Source organism: Candoia aspera, chromosome 16 (assembly GCF_035149785.1).
Source record: "Candoia aspera isolate rCanAsp1 chromosome 16, rCanAsp1.hap2, whole genome shotgun sequence".
NCBI lineage: Eukaryota > Metazoa > Chordata > Lepidosauria > Squamata > Boidae > Candoia > Candoia aspera.
The window spans coordinates 10952324-10965815 of NC_086168.1; the positions used below are offsets into that span (position 1 = coordinate 10952324).

General features: G+C 53.2%; 2 protein-coding genes across 4 annotated transcripts in view; one reads left to right on the forward strand and one right to left on the reverse strand.

Moving 5' to 3' along the window:
• The window catches only part of NR6A1 (nuclear receptor subfamily 6 group A member 1), a 111933-nt gene extending 106393 nt beyond the window's left edge, over positions 1–5540 (forward strand). For all 3 annotated transcript variants that reach the window (XM_063316187.1, XM_063316188.1, XM_063316189.1), the window contains one exon: positions 5529–5540. The gene's annotated coding sequence lies outside the window, so the exon portion shown is untranslated. The remainder of the gene's footprint in view (positions 1–5528) is intronic.
• The window catches only part of ADGRD2 (adhesion G protein-coupled receptor D2), a 34176-nt gene extending 20837 nt beyond the window's left edge, over positions 1–13339 (reverse strand). The window contains exons 1-9 of the mRNA XM_063316470.1: positions 13172–13339; positions 8446–8695; positions 5900–6358; positions 5491–5646; positions 3428–3664; positions 2239–2877; positions 1307–1405; positions 942–1027; positions 166–447 (exon numbers count right to left, since the gene is read on the reverse strand). Coding sequence (XP_063172540.1) covers positions 166–447; positions 942–1027; positions 1307–1405; positions 2239–2877; positions 3428–3664; positions 5491–5646; positions 5900–6358; positions 8446–8695; positions 13172–13339 — 2376 coding nt within the window. The remainder of the gene's footprint in view (positions 1–165; positions 448–941; positions 1028–1306; positions 1406–2238; positions 2878–3427; positions 3665–5490; positions 5647–5899; positions 6359–8445; positions 8696–13171) is intronic.
• Positions 13340–13492: the final 153 nt, after the last annotated feature.

Genomic DNA, 13492 nt, shown 5'->3' on the forward strand with positions numbered 1-13492 from the left:
GCTTCTGCATCTCAGTTGCCAGGCAGACCAAAACTCCAAGCAGAGGAGGGTCCCAATCAGTGGTTGGACAGATATCGGTCAGGTCTGTGTGGCTATGGACCTCCCTGTTGGGAGGAGTAGAGTAGATGTGCCCCAGAGACCCTCCTCCAAGACTATTATTTTTACCGGCTTGATCTTCGACCAATCATCAGCATTCTTCTCCTCCAGAATTCTCCCCGTAATCCCCACATAACGTTGGCCCAGCTGTTCCAGTGTTGCCAGTTGCCCTGGATCTTCTACCTCCACATCGGACACCTCTTTCAAAAGCTGGAAGACACCCAGGAGAGAAGAGGCATCCAGAGGGGGAGGTTCCGCCTCGGACAGGACCCTCTCCACGACGCCCAGGAAAGCCGCCGCCGCCGAAATATTCACACCTTGGACATCTGCCTGGAAGACGTTCTCGGGAATCTGCCGGAGAGAAATGAGTCTGGAGTTAGAGAAGGACTTGGGTAAGCTAAGCTGAGAATGTCACATGCAGATGGGTGTAACCAGCCTGAATGAGGATCTTAACCAATGGTCTTCTTGAACCTGATTTTGGGCTGACTGGGGAACATGCAGTGCATCCAAGGGAAAGTTACTGTGTCCTCTGCACCAACAGTATGACTTCTGTCCTTCTTCTTCTAACTTAGCAAGGGATCTTCTGGGCTTAGGCCATGTTCTTGATATTTTGGGCTGCCCTGTCTCTAAACTTTCTTCCCTGGAACTGCAGAAGGTGGGCTGGGAGGGAATCTGCAGATCCTACAAGAAGGATCACGCGAGGAATCTAGCTGCTTTCTGGTTTCACTGAAGAAGGGCTGGGAAAATGGGCCCCCTGGCTGGGGACACCATGATTCTGTTGGACCTCAGGATCAATCCCCAGGAACCAAGAAGAGGTAGCACCATGGATGGTCTCTGAGACTTACCACCGTCACATTTGCCTGAGCGTTCACACGAGCGATAAATGGTGGGACAGGTTCTGCCTGGGTTTTCTTCAGCTGGAAGTAAAGATCTGGAGGGGGTGAAAAGCCCACAGAGATGGACACGGACCTTTTCTTAGCGCCAAGCAAGTTACATTCTTGCTTTGATCTCTTGCTGTTCCTTCCAGGTGCTCAAAACACCTCCCCCATTTTATGTATGGTGTGGTACGCTTTCTAGGAAGTGATGGCTGGTCCAAAGTCATCCCATGTTTCAAGAGTGGTCTGAACCCAGGTCCCCTTAAGCTTAACCCAACAACTCAACCCCAAGGATGGTGCTCCTGTGAAGGAGGAGGGGGTCCAAACTGCCATACCTTTTCTGTAGCGACAGACAAAGGGCAACAGCTGGGAGCAGGGGTCGTATGCGTGGCTTCCATGGGCGACTTTAAAAACACGGCATTCTTCCACAGGGCCTGTGTGGAGGCACAAAAGGCTTCTTATAAGGTGAACCCTAAAGGTCCATCTTGATCCAAGCACCGATAACGCACTGGCTCATTATTTAGATCTCCTCGGCTAAAAAGCTCATCAGGCACTTCCTATCTGTGGGCCACGCCCTCCCCATCCTATTGGCTGTGCTGCTGTGATGTCACAGAGTGTTTACCAGCATTCTAGTATTGTAACCGGCTGTCGGCAGGAAGCCAATGCGCAAAATCTCATCAATGTGGCCGGGAGTTGCAGGCTACTGTGGGAATTCCACAGGGCAGGAATGCCAAGTGGGAGCCATGGAAATCTTCTCGAGGCAAAGAAAAACTCTGGAGAAATGTGGCTTAACATGGATAACAGAAAAGAGAAAGCGGAGAATGCCGCAGAGCAGGAGATAAGATTTTGGACATCCTTATGCAAACAAATTTAATAACTCTGTGTGCCTTGGCAAGGCTTGGACAACTGTGGCCCATTTTCTGATGGGGCTTTTTTGACATGCACGGCAATTCCTCCGAGTGCAGGCAACTGAAACGCATGATCCTGGTTTGGCCTGCGTGGTTTGTAATCCAGCGTGGAAGAAGAAGCCAGTGCAAATGGCTCTTTTGGCAAGAACAGGAAGTGACCGTCAGCATGAGCTAGAAAGAGGGCTGGATCCTCAAACACTGGAAAAGCAGCCAAGGCTTTTCCTATTCAAGGACTGTCCTCCTCTATCCTTCACGGACCAATCCAGACCACGATGGTGGAAACAGCAGCATGCCGCTCAGTAGGGTTAAAACAGGCCGTGCTGGGCAGCTAGCAGTGTTACCACCCAAGAGAGACTCACCTGGGCAGGTGAGCTGCACTGTGGTCTGTTGGACACTAGCTTCCACTTCTAAGATGTCACTCTTCCAGCCAAAGATGAGGCCTTCCCTGATGGACACACAGGAGCGGACTTTCTCCACCTGCTCCTGGCTGAGGACCTTCCCCCAAACTTGCAGGCCGGTGAGATTCCCACTGAAGGATTCTTTCTCCTTGAAAGTGCCGCCCAGGGAATCCTGGTCTTGCCCAATGATGAATGTCCCGTGGCCGTCAATGGCTTGGGAAGGGGCCAGCCCAGCCGCCGTGGCCCTCCGCTTCCCGTCGGCGTAGATGGCCCAAGTGCCGTTGGGTTGCTGCCACGTGACACAGAAATGGTGCCAGTGTCGGTCAGTGCGGAAGACCGGCAGGTAGGCGGAGTGATGCCCATGGAGGATGATGGCAAATCGGACGAAGCCGTCCTCATCGACAAAGCCGCGGATCTGGAATTCGTTGATGAAGGCTGGGACTGCGTAGGAGAAGACTGTTGAGATCTCAGTGGCCGTGGGGTCCCACTGGACGTGGGCACAAGCGCTCACTGCAGCCATGGCTGGGAAGTCAGCCAAGACCTTCACAAACTTGGTGTCTGTTTTGTTTCTGAACATCAGGACTGAGGCTGAGTGGACACCTGGGAAGGAATGGTGCAAAAATTAAGGTTAGGAGGGCATCCAGGGAAAGAAGTCGATAGAAGGATACAAACTCAGAAGAGAGAGGGGGAAGGGGGACGGGGGAAGGGAAAGGGAAAGGGAAAGGGAAAGACTGTGTGGTCTCCTGAACCAGTTCTGATAACTGATCAGCTCTAATTCCAAGAAGGATTTAAGGCCAGATCCATCCCAGGGCAGTAATTTTATTGGCTTGCTGCAGTTTCGAAGTAACTGAGCTGGAATCCAGCAAGGAAGCAGGCTTAGGCTTAAACAATGGCCCTGAAAGGGACAGCTGGGCAAAACTTCAGAATAGACCATTGCACCCAGAAGACTGTTATGGGGCAGGAGGTGAATTCCTTGGCAGTTCTTGCAAGACTCTGGCTGCAAGTTCCCATCCACTCACTCCTTCTGCCTCACCTATCTCACCACCTTTATGGTGAGGATTAAATCAAGGGGTCACGCTCGCCATCTTATCTCTCAGTCACTACCGGCCACCCCAGAGCTGCAACTCTTTGAGGGAGCTGCTCTACTCACGCCTATGTTTTGGCTTCCGCGGAAACACTTCCTCATCATTTAACCAGACGGTGTTCTGGAGCCGGTGGGAGAGCAAATGTTGGCCCAGAGACACCAGCTCGTCCTCCCGGCTGTCCGAGGGCAACTGAGCGAAACGCTGCTGGCAGTACCCATCGGCGTGCCACCAGTCCAGCAGAGAGGACACGTATTCATATATCTCCGCTGGGGTCTCAATCACCAGAGGGAAGGGTCCAGAACCTGGAGAGAAAATCAACCAGGGCAGAGGTGGGGTCAAAAGAGAGGTCCTGAACTCTGAAGCCACTACCACCAGCTGCAAATTGGGAGGAGGAGGAGGAGGAGGAAGAAGAAGAAGAAGAAGGGAACATTGTCTTCTTGCTTCTGAGAGAGGCAGAAAGTCTCCATGTCTTTGCTCCCTAACTCACAGTGGGTCCTCTTCTCACTCAGTTTCCTCTGAGCCTGAGGCAACACCACCACTGTTATCACCCCCCTGACCTCCAGGGGCTTGCAGGGTCCCCCCGAAGGACTCCATCAGGAAGCCAGACCCACATTTAAATACCCATCGCCTGAAATGGTGCCCTGTGGGACATTTCAACTGGAAATTGTCCAGCAGCCTAACCCTGGTTGCAGAGGTGATGGGACCAGGATCTGGACCTGCCTCACAGACCCAATGCTCTGCCTGACCCCCACACCTGTGGCAAAGGGGGCTCCTTGCCCCACTCCTGCCCAGATGCTGCAGGTTTGGCACGCCTTCTTCGGGCAGCTGGTTCAACCTGGGCCCCAGAGTGACATGGCTGGAACAACTTAGAGGCTCCCAATTTTTTTTGCAAAAACTCTCCACTGCCTTGGCCCCAGATGGAAAAAGATGCTCCTGGACCAGCCCCAACGTATTTAAAAGTGAAGCCTTCTGCCGTCTTTCACCAAAGCAGCCACGGTGCCAAAGGAAAGAGAGAAGGATTGCTAAAATCTTTTCTAAAACTTGCCACTGGCTGCCTGAACCAGGGTTTTTCAGTCTCAGGAGCAAAAAACAACAACTGGCAGCACTCCCAAGGGAGAGCTGACCAAACATTTGCTTTGTTGGGGTGTTTTTTCCCCCAAGGGGTGGGGGGAGCTCAAACTGTTTGCAAGCCAAGAGTCGACTGGCATTTATGGAAATGCGTCAGAGAGCAGGCGACGCAAACCTTTTGTAATGTGGTTTTCAGCAGGTATGGTGAAGGCCAGCGTCTTCTTCCAGGGAAGGACCACCTGGAAAAGAAACTGGTTTTGAGATCCCCTCTCCCAAATGCGATCACCCGTTCCCTTGGCGTTGCAAAGCGCAAACCCCAAATCCTGGATTTTTTCCAACTCAGTGACAGGCGGCAGGCGGCCTTTTAAATATTATTCAGGGTGCTAATTGGTGAAGGAACCAAGCAAGTGATTTGCTACCCTACAACTAGTGCTGCATAATGGGGAAGGAAGTGCCTCTGAGCCCGTGCAGAGTTCTTCAAGGCCTTTGTCTGCAAACGCAGTTACATCCGTTAGACAAATCTGAGGCCAGCTCAGATGAAGCTTTGGCAGCTGGCTGGGATGTCGGTTTGAAATTAAGAACCCTTGCCAGCTTTTTTGGGGGGTGGGGAGTTGCTTAAGGGTTTGAAGCCTCAGTGGCATCTGTTCAAAACAGCACCCTCCATTGTCCTCCGCGGAAAGCCACGCATTGTCAGCTTGAAGGTTGCCGTGGATAAAAGAGCCGTCCACATTCTGGACCACAAGAAACGTGGAAAATATGTATGCGTGTACACACGCTAGTTGTGCGCGCTAATTGCACTCAGCCCAAACTGAGCAGAGCCGCGGAGCACCTTCAAGACAATTGTGGTGCCATCTGCTTTGCCCAGGCCAGCCATTTCCAGCCCGGAAGCCAGCCTTCCAGCCATGCTGTTCCCACCGATGCCAAGAGGCCACCCAGCTGGAGAGTGGAAGAGGGTCTTCCGCGGAACACGCCACTCGTGGCCACCCGGACCCCCCCCCCACCAAACGCAACAGCCCAAGCCAAGGAGGTCGTAGTTTCCCTGGGAAGGGGCCAAACTCACCAGGAGGCCCAGCAGCATCCCGGGCCCGCAGCCCAGGCAGAGCCGCCGCCGCCAAAGAGTCATTCTCCAGCCAGGAGCAGGGAGGGAGGGCAGCCTCTTCCCGAAGCGGGCAGGAGGGTCCAGCAGCGCTGCCTCCCGCTCGGTGGGCGCTGTTGCCTGGGGTGGGGGGAGAGCGAGGCATTCAGCCAGTCCCAGGGCCAGGAAAGGCAACCCGGACGCGGGGGCGCCCTTAACCCGACTTCTCGCTTGCGTCGTCGGAGCGACTGGGCTCGGCTCGCTAGGGAGAACCCCCCGGCTCCTGGTTTGGCGTCTTTCCAGCCTTCCGCGCCCGGAGAGGCTGGGGCCGCCGCTTGCTCGCCCCCCCCCCCACCACCGCTGGACCGATCGCGGAGAGTCCCTCCCGCCTCACCGGCGAGAATCGCCGCCGACCCCCGAGCCCGACGGGGTGCCGCCAGCGAGGCTGCGCGCAACTCTCCAGAGCGCCGACTCTTTCCTGGCGCCCCCGGGCTGCGAGGTAGGGGGGTGGCTCCGACCCCCACCCAGGAGATCTCGGCTCTCCGGGGCAGCCGGAGCTCCGCGAAGCCCCCCCAGGCAGCCTCGCGCCCCGCCGTCGAAGGAGACCTGGAGGGAAGGGCGACCGACGCGCCCAGGACGCACGCTGGAGAGTCCCGCGGTCGGTAATCCAGGCCCGGAGGAGGACGATCAACGGCCCAAGTCTTCGGGGCCGGGCCGGCTCCGCTCGAGCATCGCGGCGGCGGCGTCTCCCACCGGCGGTGGGCAAGAGGGAGCAGCAGGGACGCGCCCGCGCGAGGGCCGGGCAGCTCTGCTCTCCCTCCTCCTCCTCCTCCGCACCCCTCTTCCCGGCAGCCTGGCCAACGAGAGCCGGGAGAGGGGAGGGCACAAAAGGCTCTCCCCCTCCCGCCCGGGCAAGGGCCCAAGCGAGGGGGGGCCGACCCGCATGATTCACCGGCAGGGAAAATAGCAGCCTGTTCCCAGGCTTCGGATCGGGGGCGCATCTTTGGACCAACTCCCTCCAAGTGACCAGCAACCTTGAAAAAGATCCGAAGCCTGGCAACTCCCCAGGATAACTGGCTTTCTTCGAGGTGGTGCTTCCCAGGCCCCTCGGAAATGAAAACTCAGAACAGCCACCCAGGAGATCTGGGGGGGGGGAGGAGACGCCCCCCTCCCCGAAGCTGGAGAACACCCAAGAGCTGCAACAGAACCCAAAGTGTGGGTTCAGGCCTGCTCTAAGTTTGGGGCAACCCCTTGAACTTCACCCCCCCACACACACTGGAAGACAAGGACTGGCCACAAGCCACTTTTCCCAGCACTGTCCTAACTTCGAACGGTCGCTAACCGAATGGTCATAAGTCGAGGACTACCTGTCACACCTCAGTCCCAGAGCAGCCTCAGTGACGGGAGCCCAGCCTTTGCACCAGCTGCCATCTAGTGAGAGGCGATGGGTGGTGACAAATTTGATAGATAAACAAACAAACAAAATTTCCCCAAAGGGAGAAGCTAAAACAGGCAGGAGTGCCTCCTTAGTTGTCGGAGCTGGTCTGTGATGTAGCAGGCCCTCCAGAGGACGCAGGCCAAGGGGAGAGCATGTCTGAGAAGGCCTTCTTCACTCCCCCAGAAGCCCCTGTGGGCTGGGAATCCCTGCGGAAGCCGACACCTGAGTATTTCCTACCTGGGCAAAGAAGGCTTCCCATTGGGCAAAGCTGCTTTGCAAGCTGGGAGGAAGGCAGCCAGTTCTGCCGTCTTCGACCCCTGGGCTGCCCTGGAAAATGCACGTGTCGCTGCATTCACACAGCAGCACTGGCGACAAAGATTCAGAGGCTTTGCTGTTTGTGGCTAAATATATCCACGCGCGCACAAAGCAGTCCAGGACTTTGGCAGAAGTGGGGGCCAAGGCAGAACGAGAGATCCCAAAAGGGAAGAGGCTGCCTCCCTTTGTAGGACAGTAGGGCCAGCCCTGCTTGGCCTAATTAAGTCTGCAGCCTAAAATGATTTAATTGAACCCCCAAGCAGAAGCAACCCGTTATTATGCCTCGAGGCTCGCCCAGGGAGGCCTGGAGGTTTGGGGATGGATCGGTGCCTCCTTACGAGGCCGGTGGGCTCCCTCTGAAGACCCAGCCCCTTCTCTTTCCCTCCAGATGATGAGGTTCGCTTGCGGAGTTTTATTTCTGCCAAAACAAACCTCGCCAGGGGCCTTTTAACCAGCTTCCAGGGAAGCAATGCGTTTAATCTTTCTCTTCCAGATGCCTCCCATTGTCCAGCCTGAAAAGAGCAGCGCTGAGGCCGTCCCATTAATTGCAGGTTTTATGTTTTCCCATGACAAGGCCATTGTCTGCCCAAAGAGGACCCATTGTGGGCCGGTGCAGCAGGACGCCAGCTGTTGATTCGGTCTTTGGGGGGTGGGCGGGGTGGGGGAGAAAGAGGAATGGGCAGGACTTAATTCTTTGGTGCCATCCCGCCTAAGATGTCTGAGTAACCTAGGAGTTTTCCCAAAGGGTAGGAAAAATGATTTCCTTTGCCCGCATTCTCCCCTGGCACTCAGTGGTGCCCAAGAGATGGAGCTTCAGCCTGTTTTCCCTCTTTGATAATTCTTTTCTAATTATTATTATGTTCAAAGCAACTGGTGCTAGTCCATTCCTACTTTCTGGCACACCGTGCGTATCCTCAAAGCAATCTTGGAGGAAAAAGATTTTTCCTAGATTTTTTACAAGTCTGCCATTCAGGGTGGAAGGCGCAAGGAAGGAGATGCGTCATGGACAGGGGTGAGGTGGGGGTGACATCACTTCCCTGGAAGCCCTTAGAACAGGGCAGGATTTATGCTCAAGTTTCTCTTTCTGACAATTGCCACTTTTCTTTGAAATGAAAAGAAAAGGTCCAGGGAAGTGAGCAGGTTTTGCGGGAAAGAGGGAGAATTTCCATGACCATTTTTAATGCTACCTTCATTGACAGAGACAATGTTGGGCACCAAAAATGCCTCCAACTTGGCACTGGAGATTTCAAACCACAATGATGTCTCCCTTTGCTCAGGGCAGGCAAAGCTCCCATCTGCACCACAAATCTTGAGCTTTGGAGCAACAGGCTTTCTTCGTCCCAAAGAGGACAAATTCTTGATCCGTTTGGTTGCTATTTGGCAGCCGTAAAAAGTCTGATCTCTGCCTTTCGCCTGGGCGATCGCCTTGTTCTCGGGCTGAAAAAAGGAGAGGCTTGTACGTTGGCCAGCAGGCAGCGAAAGAACGTGGGGGCGGGCTCAAAACTCCGGTGGAAAATCCCAAATTTTCTTCCATTGAGTTAAGAGAAGGCTCCTTTGGCGGTTTCCAATTCTCAAAAATATTTTGTGCTCTAGAACCTGTGAATGGATAGCAAATCCACTTGAATTAATTCCTTGAGGAGCTCAAAGGAGATGGGGGGGGGGAATATCTTTAAATTCTGCAGCCGAAGATTACTTATTTTGAAGCGCTTGGGTGGACTATCTCCTTTTGAATGGTAACTTTAGTTCTGGATGGGGTGGCACTGCCCCAGACAGACCCAGTGCGTAATCTGGGGGTTCTTCTGGACTCATGACTCCTGCTCAAAGAGCAGGTGGCAGTCATGGCCAGGAGGGCCTTTGGTCACCTTCGGGTTGTGTGCCAATTATGCCCATTCCTGGAGTGAGAGGCCCTTCGAACAGTCACTCATACCCTTGTCATCTTCCATATAGACTACTGCAATGCGCTCTACATGGGGCTACCCTTGAAGAGTATCCAGAAGCTTCAGCTGGTCCAGAATGCAGCCACACAGGTTATTTTTGGTGCCCTAGGTCCGCATAGTTAAAGCAATGGTGTTCCCTGTAGTAACATATGGCTGCGAGAGCTGGACCATAAGGAAGGCTGAGCGAAGGAAGATCGATGCTTTTGAACTGTGGTGTTGGAGGAAAATTCTGAGAGTGCCTTGGACTGCAAGAAGATCCAACCAGTCCATCCTCCAGGAAATAAAGCCAGACTGTTCACTTGAGGGAATGATATTAAAGGCAATACTGAAATACTTTGGCCACATAATGAGAAGACAGGACACCCTGGAGAAGATGCTGATGCTAGGGAGAGTGGAGGGCAAGAGGAAGAGGGGCCGACCAAGGGCAAGGTGGACGGATGACATTCTAGAGGTGACGGACTCGTCCCTGGGGGAGCTGGGGGTGTTGACGACTGACAGGAAGCTCTGGCGTGGACTGGTCCATGAAGTCACGAAGAGTCGGAAGCGACTGAACGAATGAACAACAAGGTCGGCACATATAACACCGTTGCTGCGTGAGCTGCACTGGGTGCCAGTTTGCTTCCCGGTCCAATTCAAGGTGTTGGTTATCACCTTTAAAGCCCTACGTGGCACGGGGCCAGGTTACCTGAGGGACCGTCTCATTCCCACAACATCGACCCGCCCCACTACCCAACTAGGGAACATCATCAGGGCACTGATGCTGCTACCTGGCCCTGATGATGTCGCCCAGTCTGGCAATGAAACGTCTGCAAGAAAACCACAAGGCTCAGAGAGCACCAAGGACTCCACAGTTCAACCCTGAGCTACAGATATTGTCTTCTATTGGCATCCCTACCTGCCTCAAGAGACCCCTCCATCTTCCGCCCCTTCTGATCTCCCCTCTCAGTGCACCAATGCAGTGACACCCCTTGCTTCTTTGCCCCCAAGCCCCCCTTCTTTCCATGAAGACCTCAACTGAATGTCCTTGTTGCCCCACAAAAACCCAGCCAGAAGCTTGCTTCAGTACATGCAAGTAAAATCATGGCACAGTTTCCTCGTTTCTTGTGCTTCTGCTTCCTGCCCCTTCCTCTCTTTCACCACAAGGAATCAGGAAGGGTAAAATCTGGGGACCAGAAACCACCTGTATTCTCAAAACTGCCCTGCACCCTGTTTGCCTCTGTAAAAATGCAAAGCACCTTCTGACTGCTTCCAAAGGACACATGGAAAACTCTTACACTGCATCCTCCATAGCCCAGCTGTAGACAAACTTAGAGTTTGGAAGAAAACAATACTACCATCTCCAGGCCTTCAGGAACCCTCTTTCCCTCCAGCTTCCCACAACCTGCAGGACATCCCTTGGACAACCCTTGCCACGATGTTCAAGTCAAGCCCCCTTGGAGCTGGGCTTGATGGGCGACTCAACGGACATATCCGTCTACTTATCTTGGCAACAACCCAGAAGTAGTTTGCTGGGTTGAGAAAGCTTATTCTAAGATTTCGCCTTTGTTTTTTGAACTTCCTGGTCCAGCTTACAGCTCTGGGATCTCCTGGTAGTTTCCCATCCAAGTATTAACCAGGTGTGAGCCTGCTGAGTTTTCGGAGATCAGCCAAAGTTGGCTCAGCATGGGCCCTCTGGAACAGAAAACTTGGCAGCATCTGTTGCTCAGCTTTCCTGTGACCCCCCCCCTCTTATCTATCCATCCATCCATCATCTATCTATCTATCTATCTTTACAAGCAAGGAACCAGGGAAAGGAAAATGGATGCTTCGTTCTCTCCTATTGGTTGGATGGAAGGAGCCCTCCTTGAGGTTCTCAACATCTTAGATTTGGTGGCAATGAAGACAACCCCAACAAAGACAACTTGAAACTGTGTTGTTGAGCGTTTGTGGTAGGATGACACAGGTCAAACATGATCACCTCAGGGCCACCATGGCCTCACTTGTGGTGCACCTACCACTGGTTGCAGCTCCTGACACAATTTGGCCTCCCCAAAGAAGATCTAACACCTTTTCTGCAGGGAAAAGCTTTTGTGTGCTGTTGAGCTCAATGTGTTTCAAAGCAGTGCAGCCATCAGATTTATTCCTGGGATGCTACTAGGGAAAGATCCCGCAAAGAAAATCTAGGCTGTTGTGGAGATGACTGAGGGATGTTGAAATTAACGCAACGGTCAGCTAGCCAAGTGTTCCACGCGGTGCAGAGACACCCTTGCTTAAACAGCTGGTTTTGCCTTTGGTTAGCAGGAACAGCCAAGCTAACAGCCTGCTGAATGAAGAGTTTAGGGTGCCTGTTTATAGAGCTATAAAACAGGGTCCATTCTCGATTCACACATTTCCTGGCTTGCCAAGAATGAGGCCTAGTCCCAGGCGGTGGCAGCAGGTGGCACTCTTGCACAGCCAGGGAACGGGCAGCTCTACCTGCACATCTGCGGGAGAACAACATCATACCTGGGAGGATAAGAAGAGAGGCAGCCCCATTACTGGGAGGTAAAATAATAATCGGAGGACATCTGCTTCATCGTCAAGGACCAAGAGGGAAATAAAGCTGTTGTCCCTTCTAGCTAAAACCTGCTGTTCCGTTTCCCCCAGACTCTCAAGCACCAACTGCTCAGCCGTTTGGATGCCAAGCCGTTTCTGATGCCCCTCGTTCGCCCTGGAGATGGGAGTTTGACTTCATCGAGTGAAAAACGGAAAGAGGGGGCCAGGAAAACACAGGCGACGGTGCAACAAAAATAAAACTGTGAGAACTGGAGAGCATCTGACAGCTGCATCCTTGCTGCTTACCTTCGTCTGCCAGCGAGGTGGCAGAGCAGCAGAGCAGCAAATGCACCAGGACTGCCTTCCTCTTTTAAGGAAGGGAGATGGCCCGTTCTGGCTTTGAGAAGGCCCTGGGTTTGACCTTCTGCAGCTTCCAAGGGCTGTCTTGGTGGCCCCCTATTTTTGGGGCCTGGGGTGCCCCCTTGGTGACCCAGGACCCCCAATTGCTAACAGTCTGCCATCAAGGAAACCAGTGGTGGCCTCTTGCTGAGTGATCCATATCCCCACCCCAGAGTTTCCTATGATTCTGAGTTTGGGGCAGCACCAGAGGGTCTGAAAGAGAGTTTGGCCTCCCCTCCTCTAACGCTGCATCTCAGGAAGACATCCCATAATGCAGGGGAGAGCCAGGCAGGTGCAAACGAAGCAGTGGTTTGCTAAAACTCAGTGCCTCAGGTCCCCGTGGCCAGAAGACCTTCATCTCAAGCGAATTAGGGCGACTCTGCTCTATACCGGCATTTCTCAACCTTGGCAGCTTGAAGATGTGTGGACTTCAACTCCCAGAATTCCCCAGCCAGCATGGATGGTTGGCTGAGTGCCACCCAACCCACATCCACACTTTAATATTCCAGCACGTTTGTCCAATTTTCCCGTGCACCTTATGTTCAAAATGGCATTTAAACCGAGGCAAACAAGGTAAAATTCTACTTTTCCACTACAGTACAGAGAATGTGAGCGAAATCAAGCGGGAAACAACCGTTTTAGAGGCTCAGCTGTTCTGGGATGAAAAAAGCCGAACAGACGTACTCCTGTTAAGAAAGCAAATCCAAAATACTGGATCTAAAACGGAGAGAACTTTGCCTCAATCGCCATAAACCGCCTTGCTTGGTGGAAAGGATGAAGGAGATGTAGATTTAAACTCTTATTTTAAACAGCCTTGAAAACATTTGCTCCGAGTTCAATGGTCCACGTGCAAACAACACCAGCCCGTGTTCCTGTCAGAGCTTAGGCAATAGAGGGAAAATCAGCCACAATTTTTTATTTAAGCCACACAAACTTTCCCCACTGTTAGCTCCAGACTACATCCGAGGATGTATTCCCCCAGGAACTGAACCCAACTAATCCTTTTTTTTTCTTCTTCTTTGCTCTAATAGATTTCTCAGGGAGCCTGGCAATTGTTCCCAACTTTCAGCATGCACAAGGAGTCAAATCCCAACAGGAAGGGGAGGTCAACGTGGAAAGGCTCCAGTTCGCGCCAGCTGAGGCCCCGGTTATCCGCATCCCCCTCGCTGGAGGTCCAATTCAGCCAATTAGAGACTGTCTCCCTGCTTGCTGTGTTCCTGCTCAGGGCCATGCGCTCGTAGCCATTCCTCAGGTCAGAAGACTTCTGTGTGTTCAGCTGAGCAACGAGGCTGGGCCCACATGCAAGATTTATGCTCCAATTTCCGCCTGAAGAAGCAACTGTCACTCACGCCGGGGCATTAAAGATTATGCACAACTTGATCAG